This window comes from Triticum urartu, chromosome 7, assembly GCF_003073215.2.
Source record: "Triticum urartu cultivar G1812 chromosome 7, Tu2.1, whole genome shotgun sequence".
Lineage (NCBI taxonomy): Eukaryota > Viridiplantae > Streptophyta > Magnoliopsida > Poales > Poaceae > Triticum > Triticum urartu.
In genome coordinates this window covers 556,188,872-556,208,587 of record NC_053028.1, presented here as the reverse complement: position 1 = coordinate 556,208,587, position 19,716 = coordinate 556,188,872, and the positions used below count along the sequence as shown (strand labels likewise).

The following is a 19,716-nucleotide window of genomic DNA, read 5'->3' as shown; positions in this document are numbered from 1 at the left end:
CCACGGGTTCGAGTAGCTCACCAAGGTCAGCGTCAGGGTCGCGAAGATGGAGGTCGCTGAAGACATGTGTCAGGGCTGAGGAGGAGAGCGCGCGGGCTTCCCCCTCCACCATGGGGTCGATCCCGTTGACGACGTCCTCGAGTGCCACAACAAGAAGAGGGAGCAGTTGTGCGGGGCCCTCATCATCGGTCGCGAGCGGCTTCTAGAAGTGACGCAACAGCGCCACGGACGGCATCACCCCCACGAACACCTCTCAGTAGAAGGCGAAGATCGATAGGAGAAGAACGGAGTTGGGATGAAGATGGAGGGCATGGAGGTTGTAATGGCTAAGCACCACATAGAAGAAATCAGAAAAGGGAGGGACCAGCCCAGCAAAGACACTGTTCAGGAAGAAGGGATGAAAGGTACTGCCCGGAGCCTCGGGCTTGGCGGAGCCGGCCCGAAGCGTCGCCGCTCTTTCCTCGTCATCGCTGCCCACCGTCATTCAGTGCGCAGCGGCAAGCTTCTCCTCCGAGACTGTGTGCGCACTCAAGGCCGGCTCGTACTAGGTGGACAAGCGTGAGGCCTTGACCTTGTTGGGCGCCATCGGATGCGAGCTCAGGGAGAGATTTCCAGCGGATTGGGAGTCTGGGGATGAAAAGGAGGAAGGGAATCTGGAGCAAGGCGAAGGAAGGCAATGAAGGCTCTGCGGCGCGCGCCAGCCTTTTGTCAGATGAGGACAGTTGCCGAGGCAGCGTGGGGTAGCGGAGACGCCCACGACCTGTCAATCATCATGCGTCGACCGAGGCCGCAGGCTGTTGGGGCCCGCATCGCTCCGCACTTGCCCTTTGGCTTCGCCATGAAGCCAAGTCCGTGCGCGCCTTGGGCCCGAGGGCTACTGTCGGCGTCCTGGGAATGGGGGTACCCAGACTTGCCTGCCTGCGGCCCACGGCGTGGCTCCACCAACGGCCCGGTACGGCCCAACTTCAGCAACAACAACTCAAGACCCTCGCGAGGGGCCAAGCCTCGTGAGGCGGATGACACCAAGACCTCCCTGGGGGCAGCCTCGCTAGGCTGGCTCCCGAGGAGCGGAGATATCTATGCAAGGGGTATCTCGCGAGGTTCATGTGACGTGAGCCGTCACGACCATGGCCAGGCGGGCGCCAGCGGGCGCAGTGTACCAGTTTCCTCTTTGGTGCTAAAGAGGCAGGCGCAGGTGAGGAGTCCCGAGGCATCAGGGAAAGGTTTCCATATCGGTGTAACAAGACCAAGACCAGCAGGACGGCGGGACAAAGGTCGCCGTGGAGCCCAGGGCGGTGTCACCACCAGAGCCTTTGGCAGGCGAGGACTAATTTTGTTAGGATAGCATGTACTAGTTGTCTCCCTTCAAAATTGGCCGTTGTGGGATCCCTTCCCGCCAACATTTGGGAAGAGGACCGGGGCCTCTATAAATAGGACTAGCCACCACCATAGACGGGAACCGAACTCTGGATGGATCATTCAGAGCATCCTCACCCTCACCAACTCTTCGAGCCCAAGAACACCTCTCCTCCTGAGGCTGTTCATACCTTGTACTTGTGCATCCTCAGCCTACAAGGCAATCCACCACACCACACTGGAGTAGGGTATTACACCACAACGGTGGCCCGAACCAGTATAAACTCTCGTGTCTCGTGTTCTTTGAGTTCGTCGAGCTAGGCCTTGGGATCGTTGTGAGTGCGAGCTAGGGAGAGAGAGTTCTTCGTGCACATCCCAGAGTTTGAACCTTAAGGGTTTGCCGGAACCCAGAATCCGACAGTGCTAGTCTGGCCAGGGCGAGATCCTGGTCCTCAAATATTGCGCCAGTGTCGAAGCTCACCGCCGAACTTGTAACGAGTCCGGCTGGGGCTGCCTCCCAGTTTTTGGGCGCCGAACTCCCGTTAGGGCTCAAAGCCGGATCCTTGACGAGGAGGACCGGTCCGTACATGATTGATTCCTGGTCTTCGGACGTAAGTGTCGCACCCGAGCTCGAAGCTGACAGTGCGGTAGAGACCGGTCCGAAGATCGGATCGGAAAGAGGCGACGAAGTTGAGGCTTCGGGAGCCGTGGTGGTTCCAGGTGAGGTTGAGAAACCAGTGAAGATCATATCACCCCAGGCGTCGGTGACGTATTTGAAGTTACCAAACCCGATTTGATGCTCGGGGGTGAAGCTGTTAACCGGGTTGAGATGATCGGCCGAGTCGGTGTGCAAGACGACGCTACCGAACGCGAAAGGTTGCCCGTGGACGAAGATGTCCCCGGTGCTAATGTCGTCTCCGATGATCAAGCGAGCCATCGACCCTTCGGCGATCCAATAGCGGAACTCCCAATGAAAGCACCAATGTCAATGCCAAAACCGGTGGATCTCGGGTAGGGGGTCCCGAACTGTGGACCTTGGATTGATGGGGAACAGTGGACACAGGACACGATGTTCACCCAGGTTCGGGTCCTCTCTTAAGAGGTAAAACCCTACAGCATCCTTGATTATATTGCTTGTGTATGAGGGGGTTATAGAGTAGATCTACCACGAGATCAGACGAACTAAACCCTAACTAGTAGGATGGTGATTGTTCTTCTAGCCTCTATGGACTAAGCCCCCTTGTTTATATAGAAACCAGCGGTACTAGGGTTTATAGATAGTCAGTTACATCAAGGAAACGTCAGATCTTCTATCTTGACTTGGGGTGCACTCCAAGGCGCCAAAAAGTATTCAGTCTGGATACGATGCGGCCTAACAGTCCGGCCCACGTGAGAGGAGTCGGCACCCCGAGGACCCCCCATTACAGGACTCCCTCAGTGGGCGGCCGATCTCTTCTCCATCCCCGTCTCTCTCTTCTCAGCCAACGCTCGGCTGGCAATTATATTTCGGCTATCGTCTTCTTATTCAATTGCAATCCTACATGTGAGTGAAAATGCAAGACAACACGTGTCCCCTTTGGTGAGTGGCGTGCCAGACCGACTGTCGGGGGTGCGACGCGAACGCGACAGGAGTGCTTTAACTGTGTCGCCTTTTTTCCTTTTGAACTTGCAAAGTGTAACATTTTCTAATCTTTTCTTACGCTTGTTCATGCGATCGATCGATAGAAATCAAGAACAAAATGACGAGGGTGTGGCTTTCCCGCGCATTAGGCGGGCTAGTTGGCCTAGTGGGTTTGAGCGATATGACGTGCTACAGAGCCGTCCAGTCTTCGCGTGTGGTAACAATATTGTTGGTTGATACGTCTCCGTCATATCTACTTTTCCTAATGCTTTTGCTCTTGTTTTGGACTCTAATTTGCATGATTTGAATGAACCTAACCCGGACTGACGACGTTTTCAGTAGAACTATCATGGTGTTGTTTTTGTGCAGAAATAAAAGTTCTTGGAATTGGACAAAAAATTTTGGAGAATTATTTTGAAATAAATAAAAAATAATGGAACCAAGACCCACTGGAGGGGGGCAGCTGCCCACAAGGCACCAGGGCGCGCCACCCCCCTCGGGCGCCCTGGTGGGTAGTGGGGCCCACGAGGCTCCGCTGACCCTAATTCCAACTCTATAAATTTCTATTTTTAGAAAAAGAAATATGAGAGGAAGTTTCATCGCGTTTTACGATACGGAGCTGCCGCCACCTCCTGTTCTTCATTGGGAGGCCAGATGAGCCCGTTCGGGGCTCCGGAGAGGGGAATCTTCGGTCTTTGTCATCATCAACCATCTCCACCACCAATTTCATGATGCTCACCGTCGGGAGTGAGTAATTCCTTTGTAGGCTTGCTGGTCGGTGAGGAGTTCGATGAGATTCATCATGTAATCGAGTTAGTTTTGTTAGGGCTTGATCCCTAGTATCCACTATGTTCTGAGATTGATGTTGCTATGACTTTGCTATGCTTAATGCTTGTCACTAAGGCCAGAGTGCCATGATTTCAGATCTGAACCGTTTATGTTTTCACCATTATATCTATGTTCTAGATCCGATCTTGCAAGTTATATGCACCTGCTACGTGTTATGATCCGCATACCCCAAGGTGACAATAATTGAGATTCTTTCCGGTGATTACCGTAGTTTGAGGAGTTCATGTATTCACTATGTGTTAATGCTTTGTTCCGGTTCTCTATTAAAAGGAGACCTTAATATTCCTTAGTTTCCTTATGGACCCCGCTGCTACAGGAGGGTAGGACAAAAGATGTCATGCAAGTTCTTTTCCGTAAGCACGTATGTGTTGGGGAACGTTGCAGAAAACAAAAATTTTCCTACGGTTTCACCAAGATCCATCTATGAGTTCATCTAGCAACGAGTGATCGAATTGCATCTACATACCTTTGTAGATCACGCGCGGAAGCGTTCAAAGAACGGGGATGAGGAAGTCGTACTCGACATGATCCAAATCACCGGAGATCCTAGCGCCGAACGGACGGCACCTCCGTGTTCAACACACGTACGATCAGCGTGACGTCTCCTCCTTCTTGATCCAGCAAGGGGGGAGGAGAGGTTGATGAAGATCCAGCAGCACGACGGCGTGGTGGTGGATGCAGGAGTCACCGCAGCAGGGCTTCGCCGTTCTACTACGAGAGGGAGAGGTGTAGCAGGGGAGAGGGAGGCGCCAAGACTCAAGGGTGCGGCTGCCCCTCCCTCCCCCCCTTTATACAGGCCCCCTAGGGGGTGTGCCGGCCCTAGGAGATGGGATCTCCTAGGGGGGGCGGCGGCCAAGGGGTGGAGTGCCCCCCAAGCCAGGTGGGGCGCCCCCCACCCTAGGGTTCCCAACCCTAGGCGCATGGGGTGGGCCAAGGGGGCGCACCAGCCCACTATGGGCTGGTTCCCCTCCCCACTTTAGCCCATGGGGCCCTCCGGGATGGGTGGCCCCACCCGGTGGACCCCCGGGACCCTTCCGGTGGTCCCGGTACAATACCGGTGACCCCCGAAACTCTCCCGATGGCCGAAACTGCACTTCCTATATATAATTCTTCACCTCCGGACCATTCCGGAACTCCTCGTGATGTCCGGGATCTCATCTGGGACTCCGAACAACTTTTGGGTTACTGCATATTCATATCTCTACAACCCTAACGTCACCGAACCTTAAGTGTGTAGACCCTACGGGTTCGGGAGACATGTAGACATGACCGAGATGGCTCTCCGGTCAATAACCAACAGCAGGATCTGGATACCCATGTTGGCTCCCACATGCTCCTCTATGATCTCATCGGATGAACCACGATGTCGAGGATTCAAGCAACCTTGTATACAATTCCCTTTGTCAATCGGTACGTTACTTGCCCGAGATTCGATCGTCGGTATCCCAATACCTCGTTCAATCTCGTTACCGGCAAGTCACTTTACTCGTACCATAATGCATGATCCCGTGACCAGACACTTGGTCACTTTGAGCTCATTATGATGATGCATTACCGAGTGGGCCCAGAGATACCTCTCCGTTACACGGAGTGACAAGTCCCAGTCTTGATCCGTGTCAACCCAACAGACACTTTCGGAGATACCCGTAGTATACCTTTATAGTCACCCAGTTACGTTGTGACGTTTGGTACACCCAAAGCACTCCTACGGTATCCGGGAGTTACACTATCTCATGGTCTAAGGAAAAGATACTTGACATTGGAAAAACACTAGCAAACGAACTATACGATCTTGTGCTATGTTTAGGATTGGGTCTTGTCCATCACATCATTCTCCTAATGATGTGATCTCGTTATCAATGACATCCAATGTCCATAGTCAGGAAACCATGACTATCTGTTGATCAACGAGCTAGTCAACTAGAGGCTTACTAGGGACATGTTGGTGTCTATGTATTCACACATGTATTACGATTTCCGGATAACACAATTATAGCATGAATAAAAGACAATTATCATGAACAAGGAAATACAATAATAATCCTTTTATTATTGCCTCTAGGGCATATTTCCAACAGTATGACTATTTACGAAATACATGCCTACATTATAGTTTATGAACTGGAGCTAGTTCTGTGTCGCCCTAGGTTATGACTGTTATATGATTAATATTATCCAACGAAATCATTGATCCAATGCCTACGAGTTTTCCACATATTATCGTTACTGTTACCACTGCTATCAAAGACTATCATATTACTGTGCTACCGATCACTTTGTTGTAGATATTAAATCTCTATGTGTGGTTGAATTGATAACTCAACTGCTAATACTTACAATAATCTTTGGCTCCCCTTGTGTCGAATCAATAAATTTGGGTTGAATACTCTATCCTCGAAAATTGTCGTGATCCCCTATACTTGTGGGTTACCAAGACTTTTTCCTGGCGCCGTTGCCGAGGAGCATAGCTATATTTGTTGATTTACTTGGGATTATTATCTATTTATCACTATGAAGAATCTGAAAGATACAAAAACCAAGATCGTTCCTCTAAGACGAGGGGAGGTAAGGATTTCCATCTAGCTATGCACTTGATTCACCTTCTGTTTTGAGTAAACTTGCAACACCACCACATGTTATTAATCCTGATATATCGCAATAATTGATGATGATACTTCTGTTATGAATGATGCTAGTACTTTGCTTGATGATAATGTGCCACTAGGTGAATTTCTTGATGAACAAATTGCTAGAGCTAAAGAGAATGAAATTGCTGAAACTGGTGAAATTATTGAAACTGATGAAATCTTTGAAACTAAAAATTATGAAACGCCTATTAGACCTAGCTCTCCTAGATATGAATTGCCTAAGATACATGAGGGTTATGTTATGGATGAAGAGGTTGCTAGGGATTTTCTTGATTGTAAGGATAGAGATGATCTAAAGAAACTACTAGTCAAGTTGAAAGAAAAATCTTTAAATGCTAGAATGAAATATGATCCTAAGTTTGTTACTTTACCTATCTTTGTTACTGATAAGGAGCTGAAAATTTGGTGGATCAACGCTCTATATAAAGGTCAGAAAAATTACTCTGGAGGTATCAATTGACATAACTCCTCTATTACGAGTCCTTTCATTGACGGCTTTTGTGTCGTCTAACTCTAAAGCTTCCAATTTATCGAAACTAAGTGCAATAAGTAAGGAGAAACAATGGTTTTTTCTATGGACTACAAATATGCATGGCTGAACAATAGAGCACAAGCGTCCTTAGAGCATCTCCAACAGGCGCCGAACGCGCCGCGCGCAAAAAACTGCTTTGTCGCGCGCGCATCGTCTGTTTTGGCGCGGCGCGCAGCGCTGGCTCCAGCAGCGGCGCTAAAATGCAGCGCGCGCGACTCGCCGGGGCATTGCATATATGGCATTTTGAACACAAAATGAAGTTGAAACATTCAAAATGCAATGAACATGACATATAAAATTTCACACAAACAAGTTCATGAAGAAAAGTTCATGCCCACAAGTTCAAAATCATGCCCACAAGTTCATCCAACCAAGTTCAAAATGCAAATCAAGTTCAATACACAAATGAAAGACACGTCATTCCTCGTCCTCGTCTTCGTCGTCGTCCTCATCTTCGGAAGACGATTCTTCTACCTCCGAAGATGAATCTTCCTCCCTCTCCTCATCGCGCACCGCATCACGTGAAGCTCCGACGGTGTTGGCAAGATATTCAACGGCATCTTCATGGGATTGTGTGCGAGGAGGCACATCGAAAGACATTCCGCCCATGGCGGCCGGAGGTGCACCCATGCCTCCCATGAGAGAAGCAAAACTCATGCCTCCCATGGTGGCCATAGCGTCGGGGGGTGCTCCAAAGCCAGCCATGCCTCCCATTGCACCGGCCACGGTACCTCCAAAGCCACCCACCTATGGCGCCGAGGCCACCGCCACCCATGGCGCCGAGGCCACCGCCACCCATTGCGCCGAGGCCACCGCCACCCATTGCACGAACCATGGCTCTTTTTTGGATCAAGACTTCTTCACGGGCAAGATTGACATACTCCTTTTGCGCCACATTGAGGTTAGATGTGTCCAAGAAGAACAAGTGTTTCTCCCATTCCAACAATCTTGTTCGCTCCTCATTGCTCACCTTCCTCTCCTCCAAAGCCACCTTGCTCTCCTCGGCTGCCACCCTCCTCTCCTCGGCCGCCAACCTCCTCTCCTCGGCCGCGGCATCTTGGTTCCTTGCCATTTTCCTCACCTCGTTGGCTTCTTTTCTTGCCTTCACAATAGCTTCCATAGCATTTTTGAGATCATCATCTCCTTTCCTCTTCTTCTTTTCGGTTTTGTCTTTCTTGCACCCATCCGGTTGCTTTGGCTTCGAGTATGAAACCGAGTTGGGTGTGGGGCTTCTCTTGCCGTCATCACTTGATGCATCATCCTCATCATCATCATCATCCAACTTAATTGTTCGCTTGCGTTTGTTGCTCAAATGCAAATCATCCAAATCTTGGGAAAACTTTGTTTTGCCACTCTAGCTTTTGCCAATTTTGCTTATGCCACTCTAAAATTGGACATCTCACTTTTGCCACTCTTGGCTTTTGACAATACATCACAAATGCCATTCCATGGCAAAAACAATAATTTTTATTTCACTTTTGCCACTCTTAGCTTTTGACAATGTATCGCAATTGCCACTTTGAAAATTTTGCTTTTGCCACGGAATGGCAAAAGTGATATATTGTCAAAAGCTAAGAGTGGCAAGAGTGAGATGTCAAATTCTAGAGTGGCATAAGCAAAATTGGCAAAAGCTAGAGTGGCAAAAACAAAGTTTTCCCCCAAATCTTCACGCTTCTTCCATTTCTCATCATCCTTCAACACGTTATAGCAATGGGGCAAGGTAAAGACCCTTCCTTTCTTGATCTTCCCCTTCTTGGTTGTCCTCTCCTCTTCTTTGAACAAGTTTTGCGCAATGTTGTACTACATGAAAACAAAGCAAGTTAGCACCAACAACAAGTATGATGAACATGTATGATGAACATGTATGAATTGCCACTTGGGTTCAACTTGTCAACCGCCTTTTGATAGGCCGCCCACCTTTGACAATCCGAGTTGATTGTCGACCATCGGGACCATAGTGATCTCTCGGAGCGGTCAATTCCACTCAAGTTGTGAACATCAAAGTGTTCTTTCATCCGCCCCCAATAAGCATCTCTACTTTGATCACCTCCAACGGATGGATCCCTCGACACTTGCAACCAAGTATTGCATAGTAAGATGTCATCGACGTTGGTATAATTGTCCGCTCTTCCTTTCGGTGCATCGACAATGCCCTCACCCTCCTCGTCCACCTCGAACTCATGGTCTTCGAAGTGCATGTCATTGGTTTGAGACCAATGCGAATTGTTGGAGCCAACACCCATCATTGACATGTGTGCATCATCATTGAGACTACAAAGTTTTTTGAACAATGCAAATAAGCTATCTATATGTCAATGCATTGAAAAATAACAAAAAAATGAAAAGTTGGATTTTTTTTTTTACCTTGGGGGCATTTCCTCGAACATTTTGTGCGCGTCGGCCGCCGGCTCAACGAGTGAGCTCGCCGGCGCTTCAGTAGCCGCTGCACGCCCTACAAGCTTCTTCCTCCTCGCCTTGGAGGTGCCGGAGCCGTCCGCCGCCTTGTTTTTCTTCGCCGATGTCTTGCCTCTTTGGCCGCGCCGCATTGGGGAGTTTTGATGAGGAGGGGGCGGCGGCTCGGGCCGGCGCCGGCGCGACGCCACCCGCCGCCGAGGTCATCCGCGGCGGCATGAAGAGGCCGCGCGCGAGGCCGATGGTCGGAGGAGCTCCGGCGAAGGCGAGGCCAACGCCTCCCGGGCTAGGGTTTGCGGCGGCGGCGGCGGTGGAAGGGTCACGGCTATAGGATGGGGTGAGCGGGGTGCCGGCGCGTGCGTCCATGGGGTGCAGTTCACCGGCGCCGGCGCGCGCGGGGCGTAGGAGGCGGAGAAGACAGAGTGCAGCGCGAGTGCTCGACTATGCCGCGCGCGGAAGCGGGCGCCCCAAATACACCGCGCGAGATAGCGATTCCAAACGCGCGCCCAACTCCTTATACCGCGCGCGCGATTATTGCACGCCCGCTGGAGCCACCCGCCGGGTTGCGCACGCGCTAAACTGGCTAAATTTACGGCGCGACGCTTGTTTAGCGCGTCTGTTGGAGATGCTCTTACAGTAGGTAAAGAGAAAGGTGATGGGTCGTTCGTAACTCAGGCCAGGGCCATCCGTTGACATCGACATGCATCTCGGAAGGCTGTGTTGCTCGAACCAACTCGGCTTCCTTACAACACAGCAGTGGTGCTCGTGGAAATGCCTCACCCGGAGCAGAAACTCTGCATGCTTTCTACAGTCCTACGTACGGGCTACCAATCCTCCCCACAGTGCATGATTAGGTTCTTACAAAAAGATAAGACACCATTGCTCTTCTGGTAAAGCGTATAAGAAAACAATACACCATAACTTGTAGCAAGTACAAAAGAACAAAACCAAGGTGGATCAATAGATGCAGCGGCTAAGAGTTTCTAGTTCTGTCGGGTGCTCAAGTTGCCAATGGAGAAGTTCAACCTCTTAGTTTTTGCTTTTTGGCAATCTAATCGCAGTTCGAATATCATCTTCTCGTGCTCAAATATTTTCTCCATGAACATCGTGTGATCTGGACCACCATATGTGCATGTCTTATTCACTAGCATGGCCATGGCAGTTGAAATGTCTCCGAGGGCTTCTATTTTATTTAAAACATGATTGGCGTCCACCGTCCAACCAGAACGTGCATCGACGACATCCTGATAAAAATAAATAAATAAAATTAGAAGAAAAAAAAAGATGTTGCATTGTATGTATGACGGTTTGTAAACAGAGGTGGTTGAGTGCTTATGGGTGAAACGGAGAGAGGGGGAGACTAGTGAGCTAAGGCTACGCTACACACAAAATCATGGAGCACCAGACTTGTACAAAGAAAAAAAGAGCCACCACCCCACTGTCAAGAAGTACGCATGCCAATAATGATATTGGATACAATCCTTTGATAACGTGTAATGTTTAGTTCATCTAAACTTCAGGTGGCCCTGCTCTGCTCACCATAACTAAGACTGAATAAACGCAATTCCCCACCTGGTACTACATCTACTGACAAGAGTTTACTGATCCAAGATATTGGATACTAAATCTATTGACAAGAGTTGTTACCTGGAAATAGGAAACTGAAGTTGTGGCGGCGGACAGTCCAAAGGTTTTAGACTCAGCAGAACTAAAACTGAACACATAAGATGTGACTTTGGCACTACTACACATGAGGAGGGAGTGACTTTGGGAGGTCAAGTGGTGCCTAAGAATGATATCAATGCTACAAAGAGATGGGGATACTGATGAAGATGTTAGCCATATAATCAAAACAGGGTGGATGAAGTGGCGCCAAGCATCTGGCATTCTCTGAAAAAAGCTAAAAGGCAAGTTTTAGTGTGTGTTTGGTTCGGGAACAAAGTGGAATGGAATGCCATGGTTCCATTCCACTAGAATGGGTCGGTTCTGTTTTTCTATTTGGTAGGAATATTTCGGAGGAATGGAATGCTTACATTTTGATGTTTGGTTTTAGAGATAGAATGGAATGAAATTATTTACCTCACCTCTTTTAGGTAGGAATGGTGAGATCACCACTCATACGTGAATACGATGATGTATAATTCCAATGTCGGATACCAAACAGATGAATCAAAATTCAAAATTTAGTAGCACCAAGCAAATTATTGGTGAATACAACAGCAGCCAGCAAATCGGTACCCAATGTCCACAGGTACGCACCAAATTTCACTAATCTCTCATACAGAAACAGTCACCAAATCGATGCAAATTGGTGCCCAATCTCCATGATTGCATATGGCAGCAAGCAACTGCTGCTCCCTGTCCGGGGCAGGGCCAGACGCGCTCGCCTAGGCAACGGCAACACACAATCGTTGTTGCCGTTCTTCCTTGTTGCAGACCAGGGCCCGACACGCCCGTTGTAGGGAACGGCAACGAGGCATGCCGAGCCCATGCGCCGTCGTTGTTGTGGCTGTTCCTTGTTGCAGACCAGGGCCCAGCGGGCCGTTGCTGTTGCGGCTCGTCTACTTCCACCAGATCTGCGGTGCACCACCGCCACAACATCAATAGGGAGAGGGCAGCATCAAGAATGAGAGCAGTGACAGCCCGAGCCGGTGGCTGGAGGGAGAGACGGGAGACGATGGGAGGGTGGCGGCTGGAGCTTAGCTTGGTCGAGGGAGAGGGGCAGAGTCGGGGAGAAGGTGAGACACGTGAGGCATTCCACGTTGTTCCACCAATTTGGAGGTATGAGCACATTCCGGATCTAAGGGGAATATGCCGTTCTAGGGAACGAGTGGACTCCGACTCCTCAACCCAACCAAACACAAGAATGACCCCTTGGTGCGGAACGGACCCATTACGTTCCACCTGCTGACGCGAACCAAACACACCCTTACTGGACGGTGATTAGACTTGCAATGTTGTATGGGGCAGAATGTTGGCCTACAAAAAGACGACATGTTCACCAATTGTGTGTTGCGGAAATGCCTATGTTGCGTTTGGATTTGTGGTCATACAAAGAATGGGTCGAGTTCAGAACAATGATATACGTGATCGGCTAGGGGTAGCACCAATCGAAGAAATGCTTGTCCAACACCGGTTGAGGTGGTTTGGCCATATCCAAAGGAGACCCCTGGAGGCACCAGCACATAGTGGAATCCTAAGCCACGATAATAATGTGAGGAGAGGAAGGGGAAAGCTGAAATCATGGGAGGAGGAAATAAAAAGAGACTTGAAAAAATGGGATATACCCAAAGTTTTCTGCTTGAACAGGAGTGTGGAAAGCCTATTCATGTGTCTGAACCTTGATTAGTAGCTCCTGTTGGGTTTTAACTCTAGCCTACCCCAACTTGCTTGAGACTGAAAGACTTTGCTGTTGTTGTTGTTTCTCAAGAAAGGATATATGAAATCATACATTGTACTAACTTATCAATAAACCTGGTGTATTGATACAGATGAGAAATGATACACAATGACTAAACAAGCTTGATGGCAAACCACGATTTTTAGGTCGCCTTGTATATTGTGCAGTATTAAATGACACGAATGGTTAAATGACACATTGTATTGTTATTGATTTGGAATGTGAAACATATCATTATTGTTTTTACTGGAATGTGAAACGTAATTGATAAGTAAAAGAACACTGCCAGGTGTAGGAGTGACTTACCGGACAAAACTGCCCAGTTGTAGGTTTTAGTTTTGCACCATTGGAACTTTCAGCGGATCATTCTTGACTCAAACGCTTTGTGACTGCACAAGAAAAAGATGAAGTATCACTAAGTAGATTCAATTAAGTAACAGGCAATGAAAAAGTTCGAGGATCAACCAACTGGAAAAAATACTGTTGAGTATACCTGCATTAGCAGGTGCAGTTCCAAAACTTTTACCAATAGATAACCCAACAGGAGAACCAGGATCGCCTGCAAGAGTTTAGCTATTGATATTAGAAAGGAAAGGGCAAGCATCATTTGTTCATTAGCAAAGAGTACCCTGCAGATGTCTAGGAAACTGCAGGGCACAGCAAGAAGATATAAAAGGTCCAGATTGTAAGTGGGAACAAATAATGTGACTACTGAATAAACTACATATAACTAATAAACAAAGACAGAGGTAAGTGGGGAACATCAACAATGAAAGTAACTGAAATAAACTTCTATATGGAGAAAACGATGGTATGTTACCTTCACTACAAGAATCTGAATGTTCTATGACCTCCAGCTTCCCAGCTAACATAGTTTCATCTGAAAACACACAAGTTTGTGCGCCATGGCTTGTAAGATTTTGCTAGAAAGGAGAACTTTTGCAAAGTATCTAGGTGTATTGGGAAGTAGACTACTGAAAAAGGTATCATACTTCTAGTTTTGAAAACACTGATTGCACAGGATAAATCGACTTAAAACAAACGGACATGACTAATTCTTCCCACAGCATGTTATAAGCCTGTTACAAATGCTGTCCTTTAAGCAATTATAGCAAACGAACCAAATACACTAAAGCAGTTCTTCTCATAGAAGAGCGCAACAAAGCAATATGTCATACTCCCTCCGTCCCAAAATAAGTGTCTCAACTTTGTACTATAGTACAAAGTTGTACTAAGCTTGAGACACTTATTTTGGGACGGAGCAAGTACTTATAACAAACGAAGGCCATAACGAAATTCAAGCGATTCATTCAGAAAAACAGCTTGTGCATTTACACAAAAAATGCTGAAAGGACAGAGCCAAGGCAGATGTTTTACCAATAATTTCCTCGAAACCCATAGGTTCATACGATGAACCTGCAATTGAAACATACGATCATCAATTAGCATGGTTATAAACACGAATAGTCAGGTATCCTTATTGATTATTATACGATGGTCTATGGGAGAAACCTTGAGTCCATGGTGAGGAATGACGCCTGCATGAAGCAAGAGGTTAAAAGCTCTAAACTTTACAACAAACTAGGAAACAGTGGAACAACGAGAGCATCAATTCTGTGCACACGATATACATACCTCTCTTTGTGAAGAAAACGACGGGCAAGAAGAGATGCCGACATCCGGCCTATGTTCTTCTTCCTCTTATGCCTCCGGCAACCCCTGAAATTAATTAACAAGATAACGCGACAAAGGCCCGTTAAAAGTTTAACTGTAACTGCGGCTTCTCATGCAGATGGAGTAAAATGGATCTTCCACATAATAAAGTCATAACTGAGGATGGGAATGTTGCACTTACCCAAACCCGAAGGGGATGGTGTAACATGGGTGGCTTGGACACGGCGGCAACCGCAGCAGATGCCTGAACTCGGGGGTTCGCGTGACCAAGTCCTTGACAACCTGCACGGCTTTGCGCCTAATGAGCTGCCAGTCCACGGGACCCCTGTGTGGAAGAAACATCGAGAGGCTCAAACAACAATGAATGAAACTAACGGATAATTAGATAGATGATAGATGAAGGAGACCAGTTTGCCGGGTGAGAGCGCCAGAACAAGACTGTGCGGGCAGCCGAGGCGTAGTGCGGGTCCTCGCGAAACATGGTGGAAGGGATAGCGTCGATTTGGTTCCGGAGATCTTGGGCCAAATCGATGCCCTCCAGCTTGCCCTGGGCGAGGTCGTCGAGAACGTTGAGGCGAGTGAGAAAACTGAGCGCGGTGGGCGCCTCGATCTCGTCCTGGCACGGCAGGAAGCGGCTCAAGTACTTTCGCGCCTCCTTCCACCGGCCGTCCGCCACCAGGCGCCGCAGGAATCGCACGTCCAAGAAGACGCTCGTCTCGTGCTTCAGCCTGGACCGAAATTAAGATCTATCGATCAGTACCAGCTAGGCTAGGGGAGGAAAAGGGGAGCAGATCGAGATAGAGCGAGAGATTAAGCCGTGGAATACGTACGCGTCGAAGGTGGCGGGGAGGCTGTTGCGGCGGAGGAAGGCGAGAAGTCGCCGGCGGCGGAATCGGTTCAGGCAGTGGTGCTCCATCACGCCTCGCTTGCCGCCAGATCTCGCCATCGCGCTCTGCAACGAGAGTATTTGGGGAATATCGCCGGAGCGGGGGGCACTGCGTCTCGGATATCATGGTTGGATCCGATTAGGGCAGTGCCCGCCGGGGTGCGGCGATGGTGGGGGGTGCGGGCGGGAGGAGGGAGGAGGGGGGAGACGGGAGGGGTTGGGGATGGGGGTGGGAGGAGGGGGAGGAGGGTCGGGAATGGAGGTGGGTGGGGTGGGGTGGGGAGAGGGCGGGTCGGGGGCAACCTGGCCAAACGGGTTGATTTTCGCGTGGCTGGCCCGTGGGCCGTGGCACGTCGTGTGCCTGGCTTGTGGCCCGCCCTGTGCCGTGCTTGTCCGTCGGGAGCGAACTAGCGCGTGCTCGCTCCGTGCTGTTAATATGGGCCGGCCCATTTCGGGGTTTCACCCCCAAACGATTTTGGGAAGGTTCTAGAACCTTCCCTGAACCGGGTTTTTCGTTTTTTTTCGTTTTCTTTTTATTTTTCTGTTTTCTTTTCAATTTTTCTTTACTTATATGTTTTCATTTTTATTCTTTTTTTCCAATTTCCGAAAATATATTAATTTGTGATTTATTTTTTAAGTCGTTAATATTTTTTTGGAATGATGAACATTTTTTCAAAACCGTGGTTTTATTTTTACTAATTCGTGTACATTCTCCAAAATAATGAACATTTTTTGTAACCATGAGCACTTTTGATAACCCACGAACATTTTTCAAAATTACGAACATTTTCTTAAAGTTTTGAACATTTTTAAGAAATTTGCGAACATTCTCTTAAGTCATGAACATGTTTTTGAATTCATGAGCAGTTTTTCTAAATAATGAACATTATAAAATTATAGACTAAATTTTCAAAATCTTATACATTTTTTCCCAAATTTGTGAACATTTTTTTAATTAGTGATTTTTTTTAATCATGAATATTTTTTTTCAAATTCGTGAACATTTTTCGATTTAGCGGAAAAAAATTTGAATCGTGAACATTTCTTTTCAAATTTGTGAATGTTTTTTGAACTAGCGAATATTTTTTTGAATCGCGGATTTTTTTCAAATTTATGAACATTTTTCAAATTAGCGAACATTTTTTTTGAATCATGAACATTTTTCTCAAATTTGTGAATAGTTTTCGAATTAGCAAACTTTTTTTGAATCGTGAATATTTTTTTCAAATTCACGAACATTTTTGAATTAGTGAACATTTTTTTCAAATTCATGACCATTTTTCAAATTAGCGAGCATATTTTTGAATCATGAACATTTTTTCAAATCCACAAACCTTTTTTGCATTAATGAACATTTTTTTGAATCATGATTTTTTTCAAAATCATGAACATTTTTTGAGTTTGTGGACATCTTTTTACAAATTCGTGAACAGTTTTGGAATTACTGAGCATTTTTCTCTAATCATGAATACGTTTCAAAATCGTGATTGTTTTATTAAAAATAGCAACTTTTTCTGAAATTTTAGAACTTTTTTATATCCCGAATTACTGAAAATAAAGGAGAAATAAAAAAACAAGGTGGTGTCCCAGCCCGCACATGGGCCGGCCTAGCAGTGCGCGAAGGGGGAGCGAGGGGGTGCGCGCTCGCTTCTTCCGCAGCGCGTAGGTCGCCATACAGGCGCTCCCCTTGTCCGTCTAGGCCAAGCCCGCTTGGCATGCACGGCACGGCACACGGCACGGCCCGCCTGGCACGTGTAAGTAGTTTTTTTAAGAGAATCCTTAGGGCAACTCCAATGCACGACACCAAACGGACGTCCGTTTATTTGGATTTCGTCCGTTTGGGGTAGGGATGGGGTCGTGTCCGTTCAGATTTGGGTTTGCGTCGGTCAAGCGCCCAACGCGCAAACGCATCTTCGGCTCCATCTTGTCCCCATGCATGCAAAAGTGAACAAAAGGATGTTTGGCCGCAGCCGCGGTTCGCACTAGTTCATCACGCCGGCCGGCAACACAGTTGGCGGCCTACATTCTCACGCCGACAACAGAGCCAGTGGCCCGCACAGGAGCCAGCCTTCAAAAAGGACATGTTTTCATGCCGACAACAAAGCCAGCCTTCAAAACGGACATGTTTCACGCCGGCAACAAAGTTAGCGACCGGCACACCAGCCAGCCTTCAAAATGAACGGGCGTCGGCCATGGCCCGAGGCCTCACCTAGTTCAGGCTGTCGCGGGTGAACATCTCCTTCTATCGATTAGCGAACCAAGCCTTCCTCTCCGGCGACATGTTGGTCTTGTCCACGCTCATGAACGCGAGTGCCACCTCTTTAGCTTTGATGTCCAACATGGTGGCCTCGATCTCGAGCTTCTTGAGTTGAGCGGCCTCCTCGATGTCAAGCTTCCTCCTCTTCGTTGCCTCCTCCATGGCAAGCTTCTTCGTTTGGAGCTCTAGATAAATCTTCATTTGCTCCTCCTTACCTTTGCTATTCCTCTCGTCCCGACATTCCATTTGGCTCATCCTGTCCTGCAAAGTGCCTTGCAAGGCAACGGAAGACGCATCACACCTCTTACCGGCCTTTGAGTATGTCTTTCCCCTCAGCCTCTTGAGCAAGTCTCCCTCATCAGCCACGGCCTTCTTCCCTCCTTTCTTCTTACGAGTGGCATATTGGTCTTTGAACTTGGGGCAATCGGCCGCGAGGGCGTAGGCCGCAGCCGCCTTCGTCTCCTTTGCCTTAGCCTGCCAGCCCCTTCTCTTCGTCGCTTCTTTGTTGAGGAAGGCGATCTCCTCCAGCGTGCACTTGGATCGAGGCTTCCTGGGACCCTTGGGACATTTCTTCTTTGCCGAGGGGCGCGCGGCCACGCATCGCTGGGTTTCATCGGGTCGCCGTCCATGGAGAAGCGAGAGGAGGCGCAGGAAGGTTTGGACGAAATGGAGGGAAAGTGGGACGGCTGTGTCACCGACGGGCAGGCCAAGAGAAGGACAAGGCGGGCGGGCCAATGGGACGGCCTTTGCTATCTTAGCTTCTGCTTCAATGCCACTTAAATTTTGGGACGAAGCCTTTCTTACTGTCATGCATCTCATTAACATGTGGCCCAGTCGTACTATCTCCAATGAAACACCCACTGAACGTCTCTTTCATGTCACACCAGATTATGATACGTCTCCAATGTATCTACTTTTCCTAACGATTTTCCTCTTGTTTTGGACTCTAATTTGTATGATTTTAATGAAACTAACCCCGTACTGACGCTGTTTTCAGCAGAACTACCATGATGTTGTTTTTGTGCAGAAATAAAAGCTCTCTGAATGGAATGAAACTTTGCGAGGAATTTTTATATAATGAATAAGAATTTCTGGATCCAAGACCTACCGGAGAGGGGCACCTGGGTGGGCATAACCCACCAGGGCGCGCCCCCCTCTCCTGGCGCGCCCAGGTGGGTTGTCCCCACCTGGTGGCCCCGCAGACCCTGAAACCGACGCTATAAAATCCTATTTTTCCAGAAAAATGTCAGGGAGAAAGAATTGTCGCGATCCATGAGACGGCGCCGCCGCCACCTCCTGTTCTTCATTGGGAGGCCAGATTTGGAGTCCGTTTGGGGCTCCGGAGAGGGGACCTTCGTTCTTCGTCATCGCCAACCCTTCTCCATCGCCAATTCCATGATGCTCCCCACCGGGAGTGAGTAATTCCTTTGTAGGCTCGCTAGTCCGAGGAGCCCCTTTAAGTTTCCGGCCTTTATCAATGCCTTGTTATTTTTATGCCACACCTCGGGTTTGAAGTTGTTCCCGGACGGCAGTGTCCTCTTGCGTCCAAACCCCAACGCCGGACTGCATTCGAGGTATCTTTTGCAGCCGAGCACCAATGTCGGACTGCTTCCGAGCTCCAACGTCGAAATGTATCCGAGCTCCAACGCCTAACTGTATTCGAGCTCCAACGCTGGACTGTGTCCAAGCTCCAACGCCGGACTATATTCAAGATGTCAAAGATCATCTTGGTCCAAAAAAAGTTGAAGGAGTTTACCGAGCTTAATGCCGGAAATGCCCTCTATGGAGCTAGCCGCTAGCGCCCGAGCTTTATGCTAGACTGCTTCCGAGGTGGTGCACCACCCCGATCACGGGCTGATTTTTTGTGAATATTTTTAACTGGTGCAGTTTATTCTCTGCCGAGGTATATAGCCAGTATATGTATATCCAATAGCCCTCAAGGTGTGTATCAGTCTAAAACCCGAGATGCACCTGAAGGAAAACATGAAACTGCTGTTCCCAGTAGCCCCTGAGACTCAAGCCGATGCGCGAAATCGGCCTGAGGATCAACTACTAGCTCGGCAGCATACATAGGAATAAAA

The 19,716-nt window shown here is 48.4% G+C and overlaps 1 protein-coding gene across 1 annotated transcript; it reads right to left on the bottom strand.

Moving 5' to 3' along the window:
- Positions 1-10,276: 10,276 nt before the first annotated feature.
- LOC125521748 lies at positions 10,277-15,574 on the bottom strand. The gene is made up of 10 exons (XM_048686813.1): positions 15,323-15,574; positions 14,900-15,220; positions 14,674-14,817; positions 14,454-14,537; positions 14,331-14,356; positions 14,196-14,234; positions 13,639-13,698; positions 13,312-13,377; positions 13,125-13,207; positions 10,277-10,662 (listed from the first exon to the last, which is right to left on the bottom strand). Exons 1-9 carry the CDS (start codon positions 15,436-15,438, stop codon positions 13,182-13,184), a joined length of 882 nt encoding a protein of 293 aa, XP_048542770.1. The 5' UTR covers positions 15,439-15,574; the 3' UTR covers positions 10,277-10,662; positions 13,125-13,181.
- Between the last annotated feature and the right edge of the window lie 4,142 nt (positions 15,575-19,716).